This window comes from Muntiacus reevesi, chromosome 3, assembly GCF_963930625.1.
Source record: "Muntiacus reevesi chromosome 3, mMunRee1.1, whole genome shotgun sequence".
NCBI lineage: Eukaryota > Metazoa > Chordata > Mammalia > Artiodactyla > Cervidae > Muntiacus > Muntiacus reevesi.
In genome coordinates this window covers 101,686,645-101,701,861 of record NC_089251.1, presented here as the reverse complement: position 1 = coordinate 101,701,861, position 15,217 = coordinate 101,686,645, and the positions used below count along the sequence as shown (strand labels likewise).

At 35.9% G+C, this 15,217-nt stretch overlaps 1 protein-coding gene and 1 pseudogene across 1 annotated transcript; both read left to right on the top strand.

Moving 5' to 3' along the window:
* The first annotated feature begins 3,166 nt into the window (after positions 1 to 3,166).
* LOC136164063 (olfactory receptor 4C13-like) lies at positions 3,167 to 4,096 on the top strand. The gene has a single exon (XM_065928880.1). The coding sequence runs from the start codon at positions 3,167 to 3,169 to the stop codon at positions 4,094 to 4,096; it is 930 nt and encodes a 309-aa protein (XP_065784952.1).
* An 8,770-nt stretch (positions 4,097 to 12,866) lies between these two features.
* On the top strand, positions 12,867 to 13,795 carry LOC136164062 (olfactory receptor 4C11-like; annotated as a pseudogene).
* The last annotated feature ends 1,422 nt before the right edge of the window (positions 13,796 to 15,217 follow it).

The window sequence follows — 15,217 nt, the reverse complement described above, 5'->3', positions numbered from 1 at the left end:
AATATTTTTAAAAAATGTTCAACATCGTTAGTCATCAGGGAAAAGAAACTAAAAGCTCAATAATCTATCACTGCACATGTCCTAAAATGACTAAAAGGTAAAAAAAAAAAAAAAAAAAATCACGCAAAGTGAGAAGAATGGTGAACAATTCTTGTGTTTGAATTTAGACCTCCCTTCTTGAGCTTTAGATATCTCTCCACATGTTTAATGTTGCCCCGGGTTCCATAATGACCAACACAAGGATTCCTGAGATTATTTAACTGGAGCCATTTATAGTTTCTGTTCATTCTAAAAGTACTATGATAATTGCAAAAAATTGGTTTGACATTAAGTATTTTAAAACCACTGCCGTTATATGTCCTCATTGCTTTTGGCTGTCTTGGCAATGGATACCAGGTTTCCAATAATACCTTAGTATGGATTAGACAAAAGTTTTCTTTCCAAAATGAGTGCACAAGTTAACTACATCATAGGCTGCCAGGTTGGAATTAAGCCATCTTTGCTATTCACAGGACATCAGCCTTCTTAGAAAGCTTGGTTCAGATAGAATAAGAGGACTTACATGTTTTGGTTGCAAGTGCAGGGAATACAATTCCCCACTCAGGAATGAAAGTTTTATAAATGCATGTCTTCAGAATACCTGCTTCTAAGACAAAGCTTTAACAGCAAAGCAGATAATTAATTCACTGGAGAGAAAATAACATCTATAAGACAAGAATGTTTATGGAAATCTCTTTAAATATCCATGCATCACAGATGAAAATGTCTTTTCTGTTTTCATCTTCAGAGTAAGATTCATCAAGTGTGCAATGACACATTTGCATATGTTTTTACCACTCTTTCTGCCTCTTGTCTGCAGGACTAAAACTGCTTGTTTTGGCCATTTCCCCATAATGTTCCAAACTAATGTATTCTAAATTCAAGCCCCAGATTTTCTTTGTAAACTTTGTGAGTCTTTAAGCTAGAAGAAAAGACTTAGACTTATAAAAATGATTACATTTCTACTTTGAATAATCTGAACAGGGTCTTTTGGAATATGTCATATATTTCATACTGAAAGCTACTTATCCCAAGATGAGGTGGGATAATTTGAAAATGGAATTAGTTCTGAACACTTTGAAAATCATTAAATATCATCTAAGACCAGAAGGTAAGTTTTTTGATAGTGTCAATCATAGAGATTGTCATTTTCTGTATACAGTAATCATTATGTTTCAACAGTTTTCAAATACAGTAACAGAGCATTTTAACTTCACCCCATTCTTCAAAAGATAGTTTGTAAATATCATTAACATAATTTTACAAAAGAAAAAATTATGGCTCATAGAATTTAAGAAATTTTTAAGATCTGGGTAAATATCAGATACAGATCTTTGGCCATGAGATACTTCTTTTAATGATTAAGACTAATCACGTGAATGAAAATAAAGCTTAAATATAATTTACACATATGTAAATAAACATAAATATTAAGTGATATAAATGATCACTTGTTTAGTTCAAACATGAAAGTGAAGAACCTTTCCTGGGATTAATTGCTGTGCATAATAAGGGTCTCTATGACTTCATTAAAAGTAAAATTAGAGATGGCTCTTCCTCACTTTAATTGGTTAATCTGTTTGCATTATTGCACAAAATGTCAATTTTTCTTACTGCTGCATTCATAAATAGAAGAATAAATGAAACACCTTTATGTGTTCTCCATAGTGTGGTGGATATATTCATATATGTTTCCTCAATCATTTTTTATAACAACCTGTGAGGCAGACACTATTGTTCTCACTTGATTAGAGGAAACAAGGATGGAAGCTGCAAAGAAATGTACCCCAGATCAAGGAGTTGTAAGTAGGGGAAAATAAGATTCTTATCTGGTCTTTCTGATTCTCAGAACAACATACTTTACCACTGGGACTGTGATTTTCAACATTTTGCAGAAGAATCTGTGAGATTATATTCTATAGGGGACTTGGAGAGAGAACAAAAAGGCTAAGGGGACACAAAAATAAAATGGATCTACAAAGAAAGCAGCACCATATGTTGTTGTTCTGTTGTTTGGTTGCTCAGTCATGTCCAACTCTTTGTGACCCCATGGACTGCAGCATGCCGGGCTTCCCTGTCCTCCACCATCTCCTGGAGCTTACTAAAACTCATTAATTAACTAACATTTGAGGATTCAAAAAAGGTATATTGTGTGTGGATGTGTGGATGTTCTTGTGTTATTTGCCTGATATACACTTGCCTCTAAAGTTACTAAAGTAATTCAAGTCATCATGGTCATATCAAAGGAGTTTATTATGACACAATATAGAACGTGAGTTAAAAATCTGAAGCACAGTCAGTATTCATTAAGTTTTAGTTAATGATTTTTTTAATGACTAAAAGTAGTCTTTACAATTTTTAATCCTGTGCAAAATATGAAATAATACTATCCACATAGGTTGCTATCATACCATGATGATGTCAGCCATTGAAAGTATGTTAGCATTATAAATTTACTGGAATTAGACAACACATTGCTCATTTGATTACAGTAACTGTGTTCTTTCATTTCCTTCTCATCAACAGTGCTCTGTTACAATTTATGCCACCTATTACAATCAGTCTGATCCTGGGGTTGCCTTATCTGTTCTCCTTCACTTTCCTGAACCTCAACCTGCTTCATACAAGTCACACAAAGACCTCTGTTAGAGTTATATCCACTCTTTCTCAAATGCTTCTTCATCCTTCTTCTAGTATTCCAGTTACTTTCCCTGGTTTCTCATTTTCTAAGATTAAAAGGAAAACTCTTTAACTTCGAATTGATAGCGTTTGCATCCACTTTCTATTTCTTTTTTCAGGCTTTGTTGCCACTATACATGAGACCTACTCCTTCTACTAAAGCCCTAAGTCATCTTACATGATTCAGTGTATACAGATCCCCTCTTGCCTCTGTGTTCACTAAATTCCTCATGATTCTAAGTATTATCTTCTCCCAGAAAAGAATTTGAGCAATTTTTCAAGATATCAGAAGCTCTTTTTTTTTTTTTTTTTAAATCTCAAATAAACTCATAAGGTTACAGAACTCAATAGAATTCAGGTATTTATTACCGGAGATAAAGAATTCAAGGTTGCATTGTGAAAAAGTGACATTTTCTCATGTAATGTAATTAACCATAATATGAGATACATGGAGAAAAGGAATAATGTAACAGAGTTTATTCTACTGGGACTCACACAGAATCTGAAGATGCAGAAAGTCATATTTGTTGTGTTTCTGTTCGTCTACGTTGTCTCTATGGTAGGGAACGTGCTCACCTTGGTCACCATCACCACCAGCTCATTATTGGGGTCCCCCATGTACTTTTTCCTGGCTCATCTCTCTTTTATCGATGCCTGCTACTCCTGTGTCGATACCCCTAAACTCATTATAGATTCACTCTATGAGAAGAAAACCAGCCCTTTCAATGGATGCATGACTCAAATATTTGGGGAACATTTCTTTGGAGGTGTTGATGTCATCCTGCTCACTGTGATGGCCTATGACCGCTATGTGGCCATCTGCAAGCCCTTGCACTATACGACCATCATGAATCGGCAGCTGTGTGGACTGCTAGTGGGAGTGGCATGGGCAGGAGGCTTTCTTCACGGAACCATTCAGATCCTCTTCATCTTCAGTTTACCCTTCTGTGGCCCTAATGTCATAGACCACTTTATGTGTGACCTGAACACTTTGCTCGATCTTGCCTGCACTGATACCCACACTCTAGGGCTCTTTGTTGCTGCCAACAGTGGGTTCATCTGTCTGTTAAGCTTCCTCCCCCTAATGGGCTCGTATGTGGTCATTCTGCATTCCCTAAGGACCTACAGCTTGGAAGCGAGGCAAAAAGCCCTCTCCACCTGCATGTCCCACATCACAGTGGTCATCTTTTTCTTTGTGCCCTGCATATTTGTGTACATGAGACCTGCAGCTACTTTACCTATTGATAAAGCAGTGGCTGTATTCTACACTATGATAACTCCCATGTTAAATCCCTTAATCTATACCTTGAGAAATGACCAGATGAAAAATGCCATTTGGAAATTGTTTAGTCGGAAAGCTATTTTAGATGTAATATAAAGGTACCAGGACACCAAAGTCAATTGAATAGAGGCAAAATTCAAAAGTATATTTTTGATCAAAGAAAGAAACTAGTATAAATCATAAATTCTACAAAGTGGGCAGAATAAACTGGTGTAGAAATGGGACCAAAAAATAGGCTTTTGCTAATTTGGAAAACTACCAAATTTTTACCTATTTATCTAACTTCATTAACGTTATGGACTCAAAACTATTTTTCTAATAAAACAAAAGTAACAAAATATGCTGATATTTATTCATAATTTCAATTACAATCCAAAGTGTAGACATACTTATTATCGCCATATTACAAGTGAGTCAACAAATGGCAAGGAATATGTTTCAAAGCAAAAATACTGAGGAACCAGTAACCAGAGCCTACCTGAACTGTCAGACCATGTTCTTAAATGCTGTGAGGTAGGACCAGGCCATAATGATCAACAAGCAACATAGTTACATTTGTTAACATTTATAGAAACAGTTCTGATGAAATATATATTGATATAAATATATATTATACCGTAGTATACATACTATCATAATGTATATATGTATACTTAGTTGTTGTTATATATGAATAAATGCTAATGATTTTAATTAATAATACTGACCATTTTTTAAGTGTCATGGCTGATGCTTTTATGTCAAGTAGTGTGTTATTGTGGTGTGTAACTATTCTAGGAATATAAAAGCAATGGGCCATTTAATATCTAACTAATAAATGATTTACCATATTTCAAAATTTTCTATTGCATTCAGAATCACTTCTAATCACTCATGTAACCATCTTATCCTGATACCAAATCAGAAGGACAGATGATCCAAATAAAATACTATTTAATGTCAGATGGGGATTTCAATTTATTAAGTATATAAATAGTCATACTCCATAAAGTACTGCCTACTTGCTAACATTTTTTTACAACTAGCCCAATGTCTGGTTCATAATAAATGCTGAATAAATAATATAAGTGTAAAGAGAGATGAATAGCACTAATAAAATGAAGATAAATAAGGTTGTGAAAGAGATTAGGAAACTTTTTCTACTTTTACATGTTTCAGAGTCTGGAATGAATTCTAGTTTTATCTCCTTGGAAACCACAATTTTTATTTATTCCCACTTACACTATGAAAAAGAAAGAAACTAAAGCTGTTTCTGTAATCAAATGAGCATATTATTTACCTTTTATTCTTTATGCTATTATCAAGATTTCATTATTGTGTTACTGTGGACTTTTTCTGTTATCTGTTAATCAGTTTGCTGTTGGGTAACATTATACTATGAAAAGTTGTGGGTTTTTTGTTTGTTTGTTTGTTTTTAATAAGTGGCTTCAGTTACATGCGAAGTTACCTCAGTATAAATGTATTCCATTTATCACTTTCATCCTTCATTCATTAAACAATAAATATTCTAGGGTCCAAGGAATGAATAAAGCACATTAATATCTGCTTGGGTTTCAGTGATAAAATGGAGAAGGAACTGGCACCCCACTCCAGTGTTCTTGCCTGGCAAATACCATGGACGGAGGAGCCTGGTAGGTTGCAGTCCATGGGGTCACGAAGAGTCGGACACGACTGAGCAACTTCACTTTCACTTTTCCCTTTCATGCATTGGAGAAGGAGATGGCAACCCACTCCAGGATTCTTGTCTGGAGAATCCCAGGGATGGGGAAGCCTGGTGGGCTGCTGTCTATGGGGTCGCACAGAGTCGGACATGACTGAAGCAACTTAGCAGCAGCAGCAGCAGTGATAAAGAGAAATTAAAGAGATGCCTTCACAAAGTTTAGGACCACTGAGAGACCCCCAAAAGTATAGGTGGTTACAATGCAGTTTTATAAAAAACAAGACAGTGGAAACACGGGATGCTATGAAAGCATGCTTGATGGATATACAACAAAGACTTTGGAATCAGAAAGTTTGCAGAGTGAAAAAGATGTCAAAAATGAAACTCAAAGTATGAGAAAATGTTTCCAGAGTAAATAGGCACCAACTGAAGTAAGGGTGTTCTTGGAGATGGAAAATATAACAAAGGCTAAAAGGTGAATATAAGAATGCAGGAATTCTAATAATTTTGATAGAGTTGTGAAATCAGCTATTCATTTAATTTTTTTACTGTATTCCTGCTATATACCAGGAAACATGCTGGGCATTTAGCTTATAAAGTGAAAATAGCAAGAGATAGACATAGGGAAGTTAAAGAAGGGTCTCATAATTGTGTCAAGGCTTGATGCTATGTACTATATGGAAAAGACTGAATGGTCTTTTAAGATAGCAAATGATGCAGTTAAAGTTGAGATTTAGGTGATGACTCCAGATACAGTACAGAAAACAAATTGAAGGGAGCAAGACAGGTCGCAGTAGAGCAGTTAGAAGGTTACTATATTTATCTGGGTATGAAATGATAGAGGCTTGAGCTGCGGCGGTACCAATGATGACATGGAATGTGGTGGCCATGTTGCTCCTGGTCAGACCTCTTTCACTGGGCCAGTGTACCCAGGAGTAGCTGCCGTATGGCTGAGCAGCTAAGAACTCACAATCCCATTCTTTCTGTACAATTGCACCAGAGAAATTGGAACTGCTTCACTGGGGATTACTCTCACCATCCCAGGGTCCAGCACTGGCCAATAAATGACTGGATTGGGGGTGAAAGGCTGGTCCTCTTGCCTTAAGGTGGAACCAGTATCATAGTACAATAAATACTGCAGAAGTCCCAGGGTTCCTGGATAAATCCAAACACTAACTGAGACTCTATTCCTTTCCCCTTGTACTAGAGACAGCTTCCCTCAACATTTCTCCTTAGAAATTGCTTTTATAAATTTCCCTCTCCACATTTGCACCTAAGAAAACCAAAGTAAAATGGAGAAATAGAGAAGGGTTCCAGAAATATTTCAGAGATATAAGCAAAATAATCTCATATATAAAATGAAGATTTGAGAAAGAAGAGTCATGATGAAATCCAGATCCTATCATAGATCACTGGAGGTTTGAGTAACCCAGGAAGAGGGAACAAAAGAAAACCAAGTCTTCTTTGCCAATAGAAGAGATCTCCCCACAGTCAGAGGACCTGACCTCTCATCTGCTATCTGAAGGACTAGCCCTGCGTTGGTTGAGGAAACTGCATCCGTTGTGAAAGACAGTGTTACATTCCTGAATAAGTGAAAAATAATATTACCCAATGATCCAGCTTCTCCAGTTCTGGACATATTCCCAAAAGAATTGAAATCAGGAATTCAGATATCCGTAGGGTAGTAGCACTACTCAGAGCAGCCAAAATTGTTAAAGAACCTAAGTACCCGTCAACACATGAGCAGATAAACAAAATGTGGTAGACAGTTAAAACAATATGATTCAACACTTAAAAATAATGGGTCTCTAACACATGCTACAACAGAAAATATGAGGATGAGTTAAAATATGCCATTCATTTTTCATAAACTTTGTATTTTTACAAGTTGTTTATATTTATAGGCAGGTTGTAAAAAAAAATAACACAGCTTTCATATACCCTATATTGATGCTGGGAGGGATTGGGGGCAGAAGGAGAAGGGGACGACAGAGGATGAGATGGTTGGATGGCATCACTGACTCGACGGGCATGAGTTTGAGTAAACTCCGTGAGTTTGTGATGGACAGGGAGGCCTGGTGTGCTGTGATTCATGGGATCGCAAAGAGTCGGACATGACTGAGCAACTGAACTGACTGACTGATATTCAGTTTCACCTGTATTCATCTTATGTTAGTATGGCACGTTTGTCACAACTAATTAACCACTGATATTACATTATTTTTAACTAAAATCTGTAAATTAATTAGATTTATTAGTTTTTATTGATGCTGTATTTCTCCTCCAGAATCTGATCCAGGAAACCATCTCACATTCAGTTGTTAAGTTTTCTCCAGCTCCAAAAAATGAGTTTCTCTGACTTGTCTTGTTTTGGATGACTTTGACCTTGGTAGTTTTAAGGACTAGGCAGATACTTTGTATAAAATTTTGCATGGGGCCATTAGAGCAGGGTTATGGTTATTGGAAGAAAGACCAGAGACATAAAGTTCCACTTTCATCATATCATATCAGTGGGTACATACTCCCAATGTGACCTGCCACTGTTGGTGTTAAATTTGATCATCTGACTCAGGTAGTATTTGTCACATTTATTCACTGTAAATTTACTCCTTTCCCTAATTCCATAGTGTTGTCTTTGGAATGAAGTCACTTAGATGTGTGCTCAGCTGACACTGAAAACTTGGAGCAACTGAGTACAAAGTGTCTGCATAAGTTATTTGGAATTTTGTGTATTCTCCTCTATCTAGTAATTGGTACAGTTATTTATATCATTACAACTCATGGGTATTTATTTTATATTTTGGATTATATTTCAATTGTCTGTTATTTGCTTTGTTGCTGAAATGCTTTTCCAGTTTGGGCACGGGGGACATCTTTTCTTTGACTTCTGAGTTCCTTTGGCTTATTCTCATCGCTGTGCAGATGTGTGTGCTTTAGCATTTCCTTACTTTCTGTTGCTGCAAGATGCTCTGGTTCATGTTTACATTCCTTGCTGCAGACCTAGAATCTGCCAGTTTTTTTTAAGAAGTCTTGATTCATTACTTGAAGAATGTTATCAGTAAACAAGACCTGTGTTCTGGATGACCATCTTTGTTTTCATTCTAGTTCAGAGATGACACTTAGGGCCCATGTAAACATCTTGAATTGAAGGTATAAGCCATATTTTTTCCATAGGTAATAAGACAAATTGAAAATTAAGTTGTTTATCACATGTGGTTCATTTCTCTTAATTGGAAGGGAAGGGACACTTTAGGGAATCACCTTCTGCAGAATTCTATATTTTGTATCATTCATATTTATGTACTCCTCCAAGGAGGCAAAAGAGAAGTACTTCCCTGGTCAAAGTCTTGTGTGAGAGTGGCTTTCAGAAAGTGTGGGATGAATCTGGAATCCACTTAGTCTGTCTTTTGGCATGCTGACAAGGACCTAAGTCTCCTTGTAAGATCAAAGAATTCCTGTTCCAGATGAACAGGTTTTTAAGATCATTTAAAATGATTTTTCATTTGAGTCAAGAGTGTCCAAATTACCTTGGGATGAAAAAACAAGTGAACATCCTAACTTCTGCATAAATTCCTACAAACATGGTAAGATCTTAAAAACCTCAATGGCATCTGAATATAGTATAGTGTGAAACACTACTAGATTGTATGTATAGGTTATTTTCTTAAAGCTTCTGTTCACTTAACAGATACTGGTTAAGACCCTACTCTTTTCTAGGCACTCAAATTCAGTTGTTTATGAACAAAAATTCCTGTCTTTATTTAACACTTAACTTCCTAGCATACAGTGCTGTCGTCTTATTTTGTTTACTTTAAAATGTATTTTTTGATGTGGACCATTTTTTAAATGTTTATTGAATTTGTTACAATATTTCTTCTTTTTTTATGTTTTGGTCATGAGACATACAGGTTCTTAGCTACCTGACCAGGATAAAACCCCACTCCTTGCATTAGAAGTCAAAGTCTTAACCACTGGACCACCAGGGAAGTCCCTGTTATGCTCCTAATAATGGGTTAACCAACAATTGGTATAAATAAAACTGCCACCTCTTATTTAATCAGTTCCCTTCACATATATTTTAAGACCATTCTCATCTTTTGCTCTCAGAGAAAAGGTTGTAATGATGGTCTTTGATCCTGTGAGTAAAAGTATCTGTAGGCAATGGAATCACTAGACCCATATGCTGAGTGCACTTGTAATATTATAGATGTTGAAAATTATCTCCTAACTAGTACAGCCACTATGGAGAACAGTGTGGAGATTCCTTAAAAAACTGGAAATAGAACTGCCATATGACCCAGCAGTCCCACTCCTGGGCATACACACTGAGGAAACCAGATCTGAAAGAGACACGTGCACCCCAATGTTCATCACAGCACTGTTTGTAATAGCCAGGACATGGAAGCAACCTAGATGCCCATCAGCAGATGAATGGATAAGGAAGCTGTGGTACATATACACCATGGAATATTACTCAGCCGTTAAAAAGAATGCATTTGAATCAGTTCTAATGAGATGGATGAAACTGGAGCCTATTATACAGAGTGAAGTAAGCCAGAATGAAAAACACCAATACAGTATACTAATGCATATATATGGAATTTAGAAAGATGGTAATGATAACCCTGTATGCGAGCCAACAAAAGAGACACAGATGTATTGAACAGACTTTTGGACTCTGTGGGAGAGGGCGAGGGCAGGATGATATGGGAGAATGGCATTGAAACATGTAAATTATCACATGTGAAACGAATCACCAGTCCAGGTTCAATGCATGAGACAGGGTGCTCAGGGCTGGTGCACTGGGATGACCCAGAGGGATGGAATGGGGAGAGAGGTAGGAGAGTTCTTCAGGATGGGGAACACATGTACACCCATGGAGGATTCAAGTCAATGTATGGCAAAAACCAATACAATATTGTAAAGTAAAATAATAAATAAATTAATTATAAAAAGAAAATTATCTCCCAAGAGACTGAGCCCTCTTAGCCTTCTACCAAAAATGTGTAGATTGACTATAACCCACAACTTGTCAGCACTATACATCAACAGACTGCATCACAAAGATTGCTTTATTCAAAAATGGGTTAAAATGTTATTTAATTTGAATGTATTTAACTATGAATGAAATTAAGCATATTCATCTATATTTAGTTGTATTTCACAAGAAGAGCCTTTGTTAAAATGGATTCTTTTGCCCATTATTTTACTGTGCTTTTCTAAGATTAATAAATGAAATCTATTTACACTTAAAATTATGCTTTCGTCTGGCATGTAAGTTGTAAATATACTTTACCAGTTGGACATATATAATTTGTTACTGACTGCTTGTTTGGAGACTATAAAAACACATAAGACAAATTTTTCAGTGATTCACATATAGCCAGATATGAAAAAATGCTCTCTTTAATTTTGTCTTCCTTTACTTGAGGTAACAATATAGGCCATTAAAAATATATATTACAAGAATTCTACTGAAAAGTTACAGGTATTGTTTGTAGCTTTCTGGGTTCACTTTATAAATTCCTAGTACTTAACCATAAGCCTGAAATATTTTTAAAAAGTTCTGAATATGGCATATGTTCATTTTTGACATTTTTCCTTCATTTAAGAGACGGTGAATCTCTGAGTTCAAATTTAACTTTGAACAACATAGTATAATTTAAAAACTAAAATCAAAATACATAAATAAATAAATAAGAGCTGAATTTAAGATTGTCAACATCTGGGGACTTTCCTAGTGGTCCAGTGGTTGAGATTTTGCCTTCCGAAATAGGGGATATGGGTTCAATTCCTGGTCAGGAGCTAAGATTGCAAAAGCCTTGCAGCCAGGAAAAACAAAACAAAAAACAGAAGCAATATTGTGATAAGTTCAATGAAGACTTTAAAATACTAAAGAAACCATATTAAAATTGAAAAATATTAAAATTGTAAACAACTAGACAGGTTTAAGAAGTAAAGTAAACATCAAAGTTAGTCATGGCAACAGATTCAAATAAATGTAATGATAGGCTGGATCAACTGGCTGTGAGCTCACTGCTGAAATTGTAGGCTTTCTATTTCTCTCCACTCAGTCTGTCACGTGTGTGTGTGAATGCAGTGTGTGTGTGTGCATGTATTTGTGTGTGTGCTTTGCTGTAGTTCAGGCACTGAGCTATATTCACCTCTTTACGACAGCAGGTACTGTGGCACACCAGGCTTCCCTGTCCTTCTCTATCTCCCAGAGTTTACTAAAACTCGTGTTCTTTGAGTCCATGATGCCATCCAAGCATCTCATTCTCTGTTATCCTCTTCTCTTCCTGCTTTCAATCTTTCCCATCATCAGGGTCTTTTCAATGAGTCAGTTCTTCTCATCAGGTGGCCAGAGTATTGGTGCTTCAACTTCATCATCAGTCCTTCCAATGAATATTCAGGACTGATTTCCTTTAGGAATGACTGGGTTTGGTCTCTTTCCTGTCCAAGAGATTCTCAAGAATCTTCAGGTTTTATTATGAAAGACATTCTGAAATGTTTAGACAATCACTACTCAAAGCAATGTGTACTAGAAGAGTATTTTATCACTGGACATTTTGTTGAAGATGTGACAGCATATTGAGTAAATTAGGTAAACTGTTTCTCTACTTCTGCAATAGGGAACATTAATATCAATATGTCCTTGATAGAAATTGAAGATAACCTTCAGCTGAAAAAGTTATTCACTCTTGTGAAATAACTCAAATTAATATTCATGGCATCTGAAGAATTATTTACTTATTATTTTCAATATCTTATATTATTATTTTCAGATGCATTTAAGAAACAGGTTGAATGAGTATTATGAATTCCATTTAATTCAGATAAAGCATTGCATTGCAGTAAATGATTATGCATTGGAAGGTGGCAGTCCATGATCATGTGTACCTATTAGGGCTCTATCATGCTAGTGGGAAAAAAAAAAAAACCCACCTGCCAAAGCAGGAGACAGACACTGGTTTGGTCCCTGGGTCAGGAATATCCCCTGGAGAAGGAAATAGCAATCCATTCTAGTATTCTTGGCTGGAGAATTCCGTGGACAGAGGGCCCTGGCAACTACAGACCCTGGGATCACAAAGAGTGGGACATGACTAAAGTGACTTATCGCACATATAGCATTCATGCCATTTTCTTTCTTTTTTTCTCCTTTGCAGATACTTTCTCATCTGAGTTTTGCCCTCACCACATGAAACAATGCAGCAAAATAACAGTGTAATGGAGTTCATACTGTTAGGATTGACTCAAGATCCTAAGAGACAGAAAATGGTATTTGCAATCTTCATTTTCTATGTAGGAACATTGATGTGTAATTTGCTTATTATTATGACCATAAAATTCAGCCGGACACTTGGAAGCGCCATGTACTTCTTCCTATTTTATTTGTCTTTGGTTGATACCTGTTTTTCAACTTCAGTAGCCCCGAGATTAATTGTGGGTGCCCTGTTTGCAAAGAAAAGCATATTTTACAATGAGTGCCTGACTCAAGTCTTTGCACTGTATTTATATGGATACATGGAGATCTTTGTCGTGGTCCTCATGGTCATGGATCAGTATGTGGCTATCTGTAAGCCCTTGAATTATGCAACCATTATGAGTCGGCAAGTCTGCATCATCCTGATTGTTCTTGTATGGATAGGGTCTTTTACACATTCTGTGGCTCAGGTTATTCTGACCTTGAGATTGCCCTTCTGCGGATCCAATTTGATTGATCACTATTGCTGTGATATGCAGCCACTGTTGAAACTTGCCTGCATGGATATTTATATGATGAACTTACTGATGGTGATTAATAGTGGGCACTTTGTGCAAGCAATTTTATTATTCTGATAATCTCTTACATTGTTATCTTGCATTCGCTGTGGAACCACAGTGCAAAAGGGAGGAAAAAGCCCCTCTCCACCTGTACTTCCCATGTTATTGTAGCTGTCTTATCATTTGGTTCATGTATATTTATTTATACTCAGCCCCCAACCACATTCCCCATGGACAAAATGTTGGAAGTATTTTACGTGATTGGAACACCCTTCCTCAATCTACTCATCTACACATTGAGGAATGCAGAAGTGAAAAATGCCATAAGAAAGTTATGGCATGTCAGAATTACCTCAGAAAGCAAAAGATGAATTGTGGGCCTGGATTGATTGTTAATTGAGTCATGATTTTAGTGAATAGGTACAAATTAACATATATGACAATGCTTGACTCTTGTGGGAATAGCATAAATAAAATCAAAGTATGTTTTGCTTTACTTTATTTTTTTAATTCACAGACAAAATGAATACCAAAGCTTCTCATTCTTACATGGACCAAACTTGCCAATTCTAATCATGATCCCCTGTCAGAGTTTATTTTTCAATCAGTTCAGTTCAGTTAAGTTGTTCAGTTGTGTTCGACTCTTTGCAACCCCATGGACTGCAGGACACAAGGCTTCCCTGTACCTCACCAACAGAGCAAAAACAACATTAAAAAAAAAAAAAATTCTCATGTATTTGTACTTCTTTGGACATTGCAAAGTTCAGTGTCTAAACTGGCAACTCAAAAGTTTAATGTGATGCATTAGGAGGCCCATATGTATAAAAGAGAATAGAAGTGTCATAATTTTGTTACAAGCTCATCTAGTCTAAATATCCCTTATGCCAATACATAAACAGTCACAGACACAAACACTTGCTATACAAGGATTTGTGGTTATTTGCACTTCAGATCACTGAATGGATGAACAAATGTAAGAGATATAAAAGAGAAGAAAATATGCTCACATGCATATGAAAGCATAAAGTTTAGATAATAGAACACAATGTTATACAGGGAAAGAAAACTTAGAAGTTTTTATGTGCTTCAGAAGTATTTGCAGCCAAATTAAATAGGGGAAATGGTGTGATTTTAAATGATTTTTGTAAGATGTTATTAATATAAATAGAGTGTATAATTGTGAATAGTCATTTGCCCTCAAAAGTGATTTATCTAAAGGAAAAACTCTCAATTCTAAGTATACTTTCATTTCTCTCAGGAAGAAGTAGAATTCCTGATATTTCCAGTCCCTTTTTTGCTATCTCAGTTATGTCTCAAATATATTATAAAGTGGAATATGTCTTTCAAAAGCACAAATAGCAAATTCAGAACAAATAGCAATTCTCTGAAGTTCCCAGAGTAAACCCATCCTCAAGATTGTTCTGCTGAGAAATATAAGAAATATAAGAAGGAAGCTTGCAAAACAGTTTCAGATGTCTTCCTTATCTCTAAAGTAAATGCCTCTAATCCACTTTATTTAAACATCTGCAATGTGAACTAAAACACAGGAAACATTAGGAACTGATGAAGTGGTCATGAACTGGTTTTATTCTAGCTTTGAAATGGGGAGTAGAATATAATGATTAAGAGCATTAGCTTTGGGTTCAGCCTTTATGAATCCAAATCCTTGTTCTATCACCTCATAGACCTGTAACTTCAGAAAAGATAGATAGACTTCTAGGCCTCAATGTTTGTCTATAAAATGGAAATTAAAATAATCTCTATGTTATTGGCTTGTCATAAGCATTCAAGAT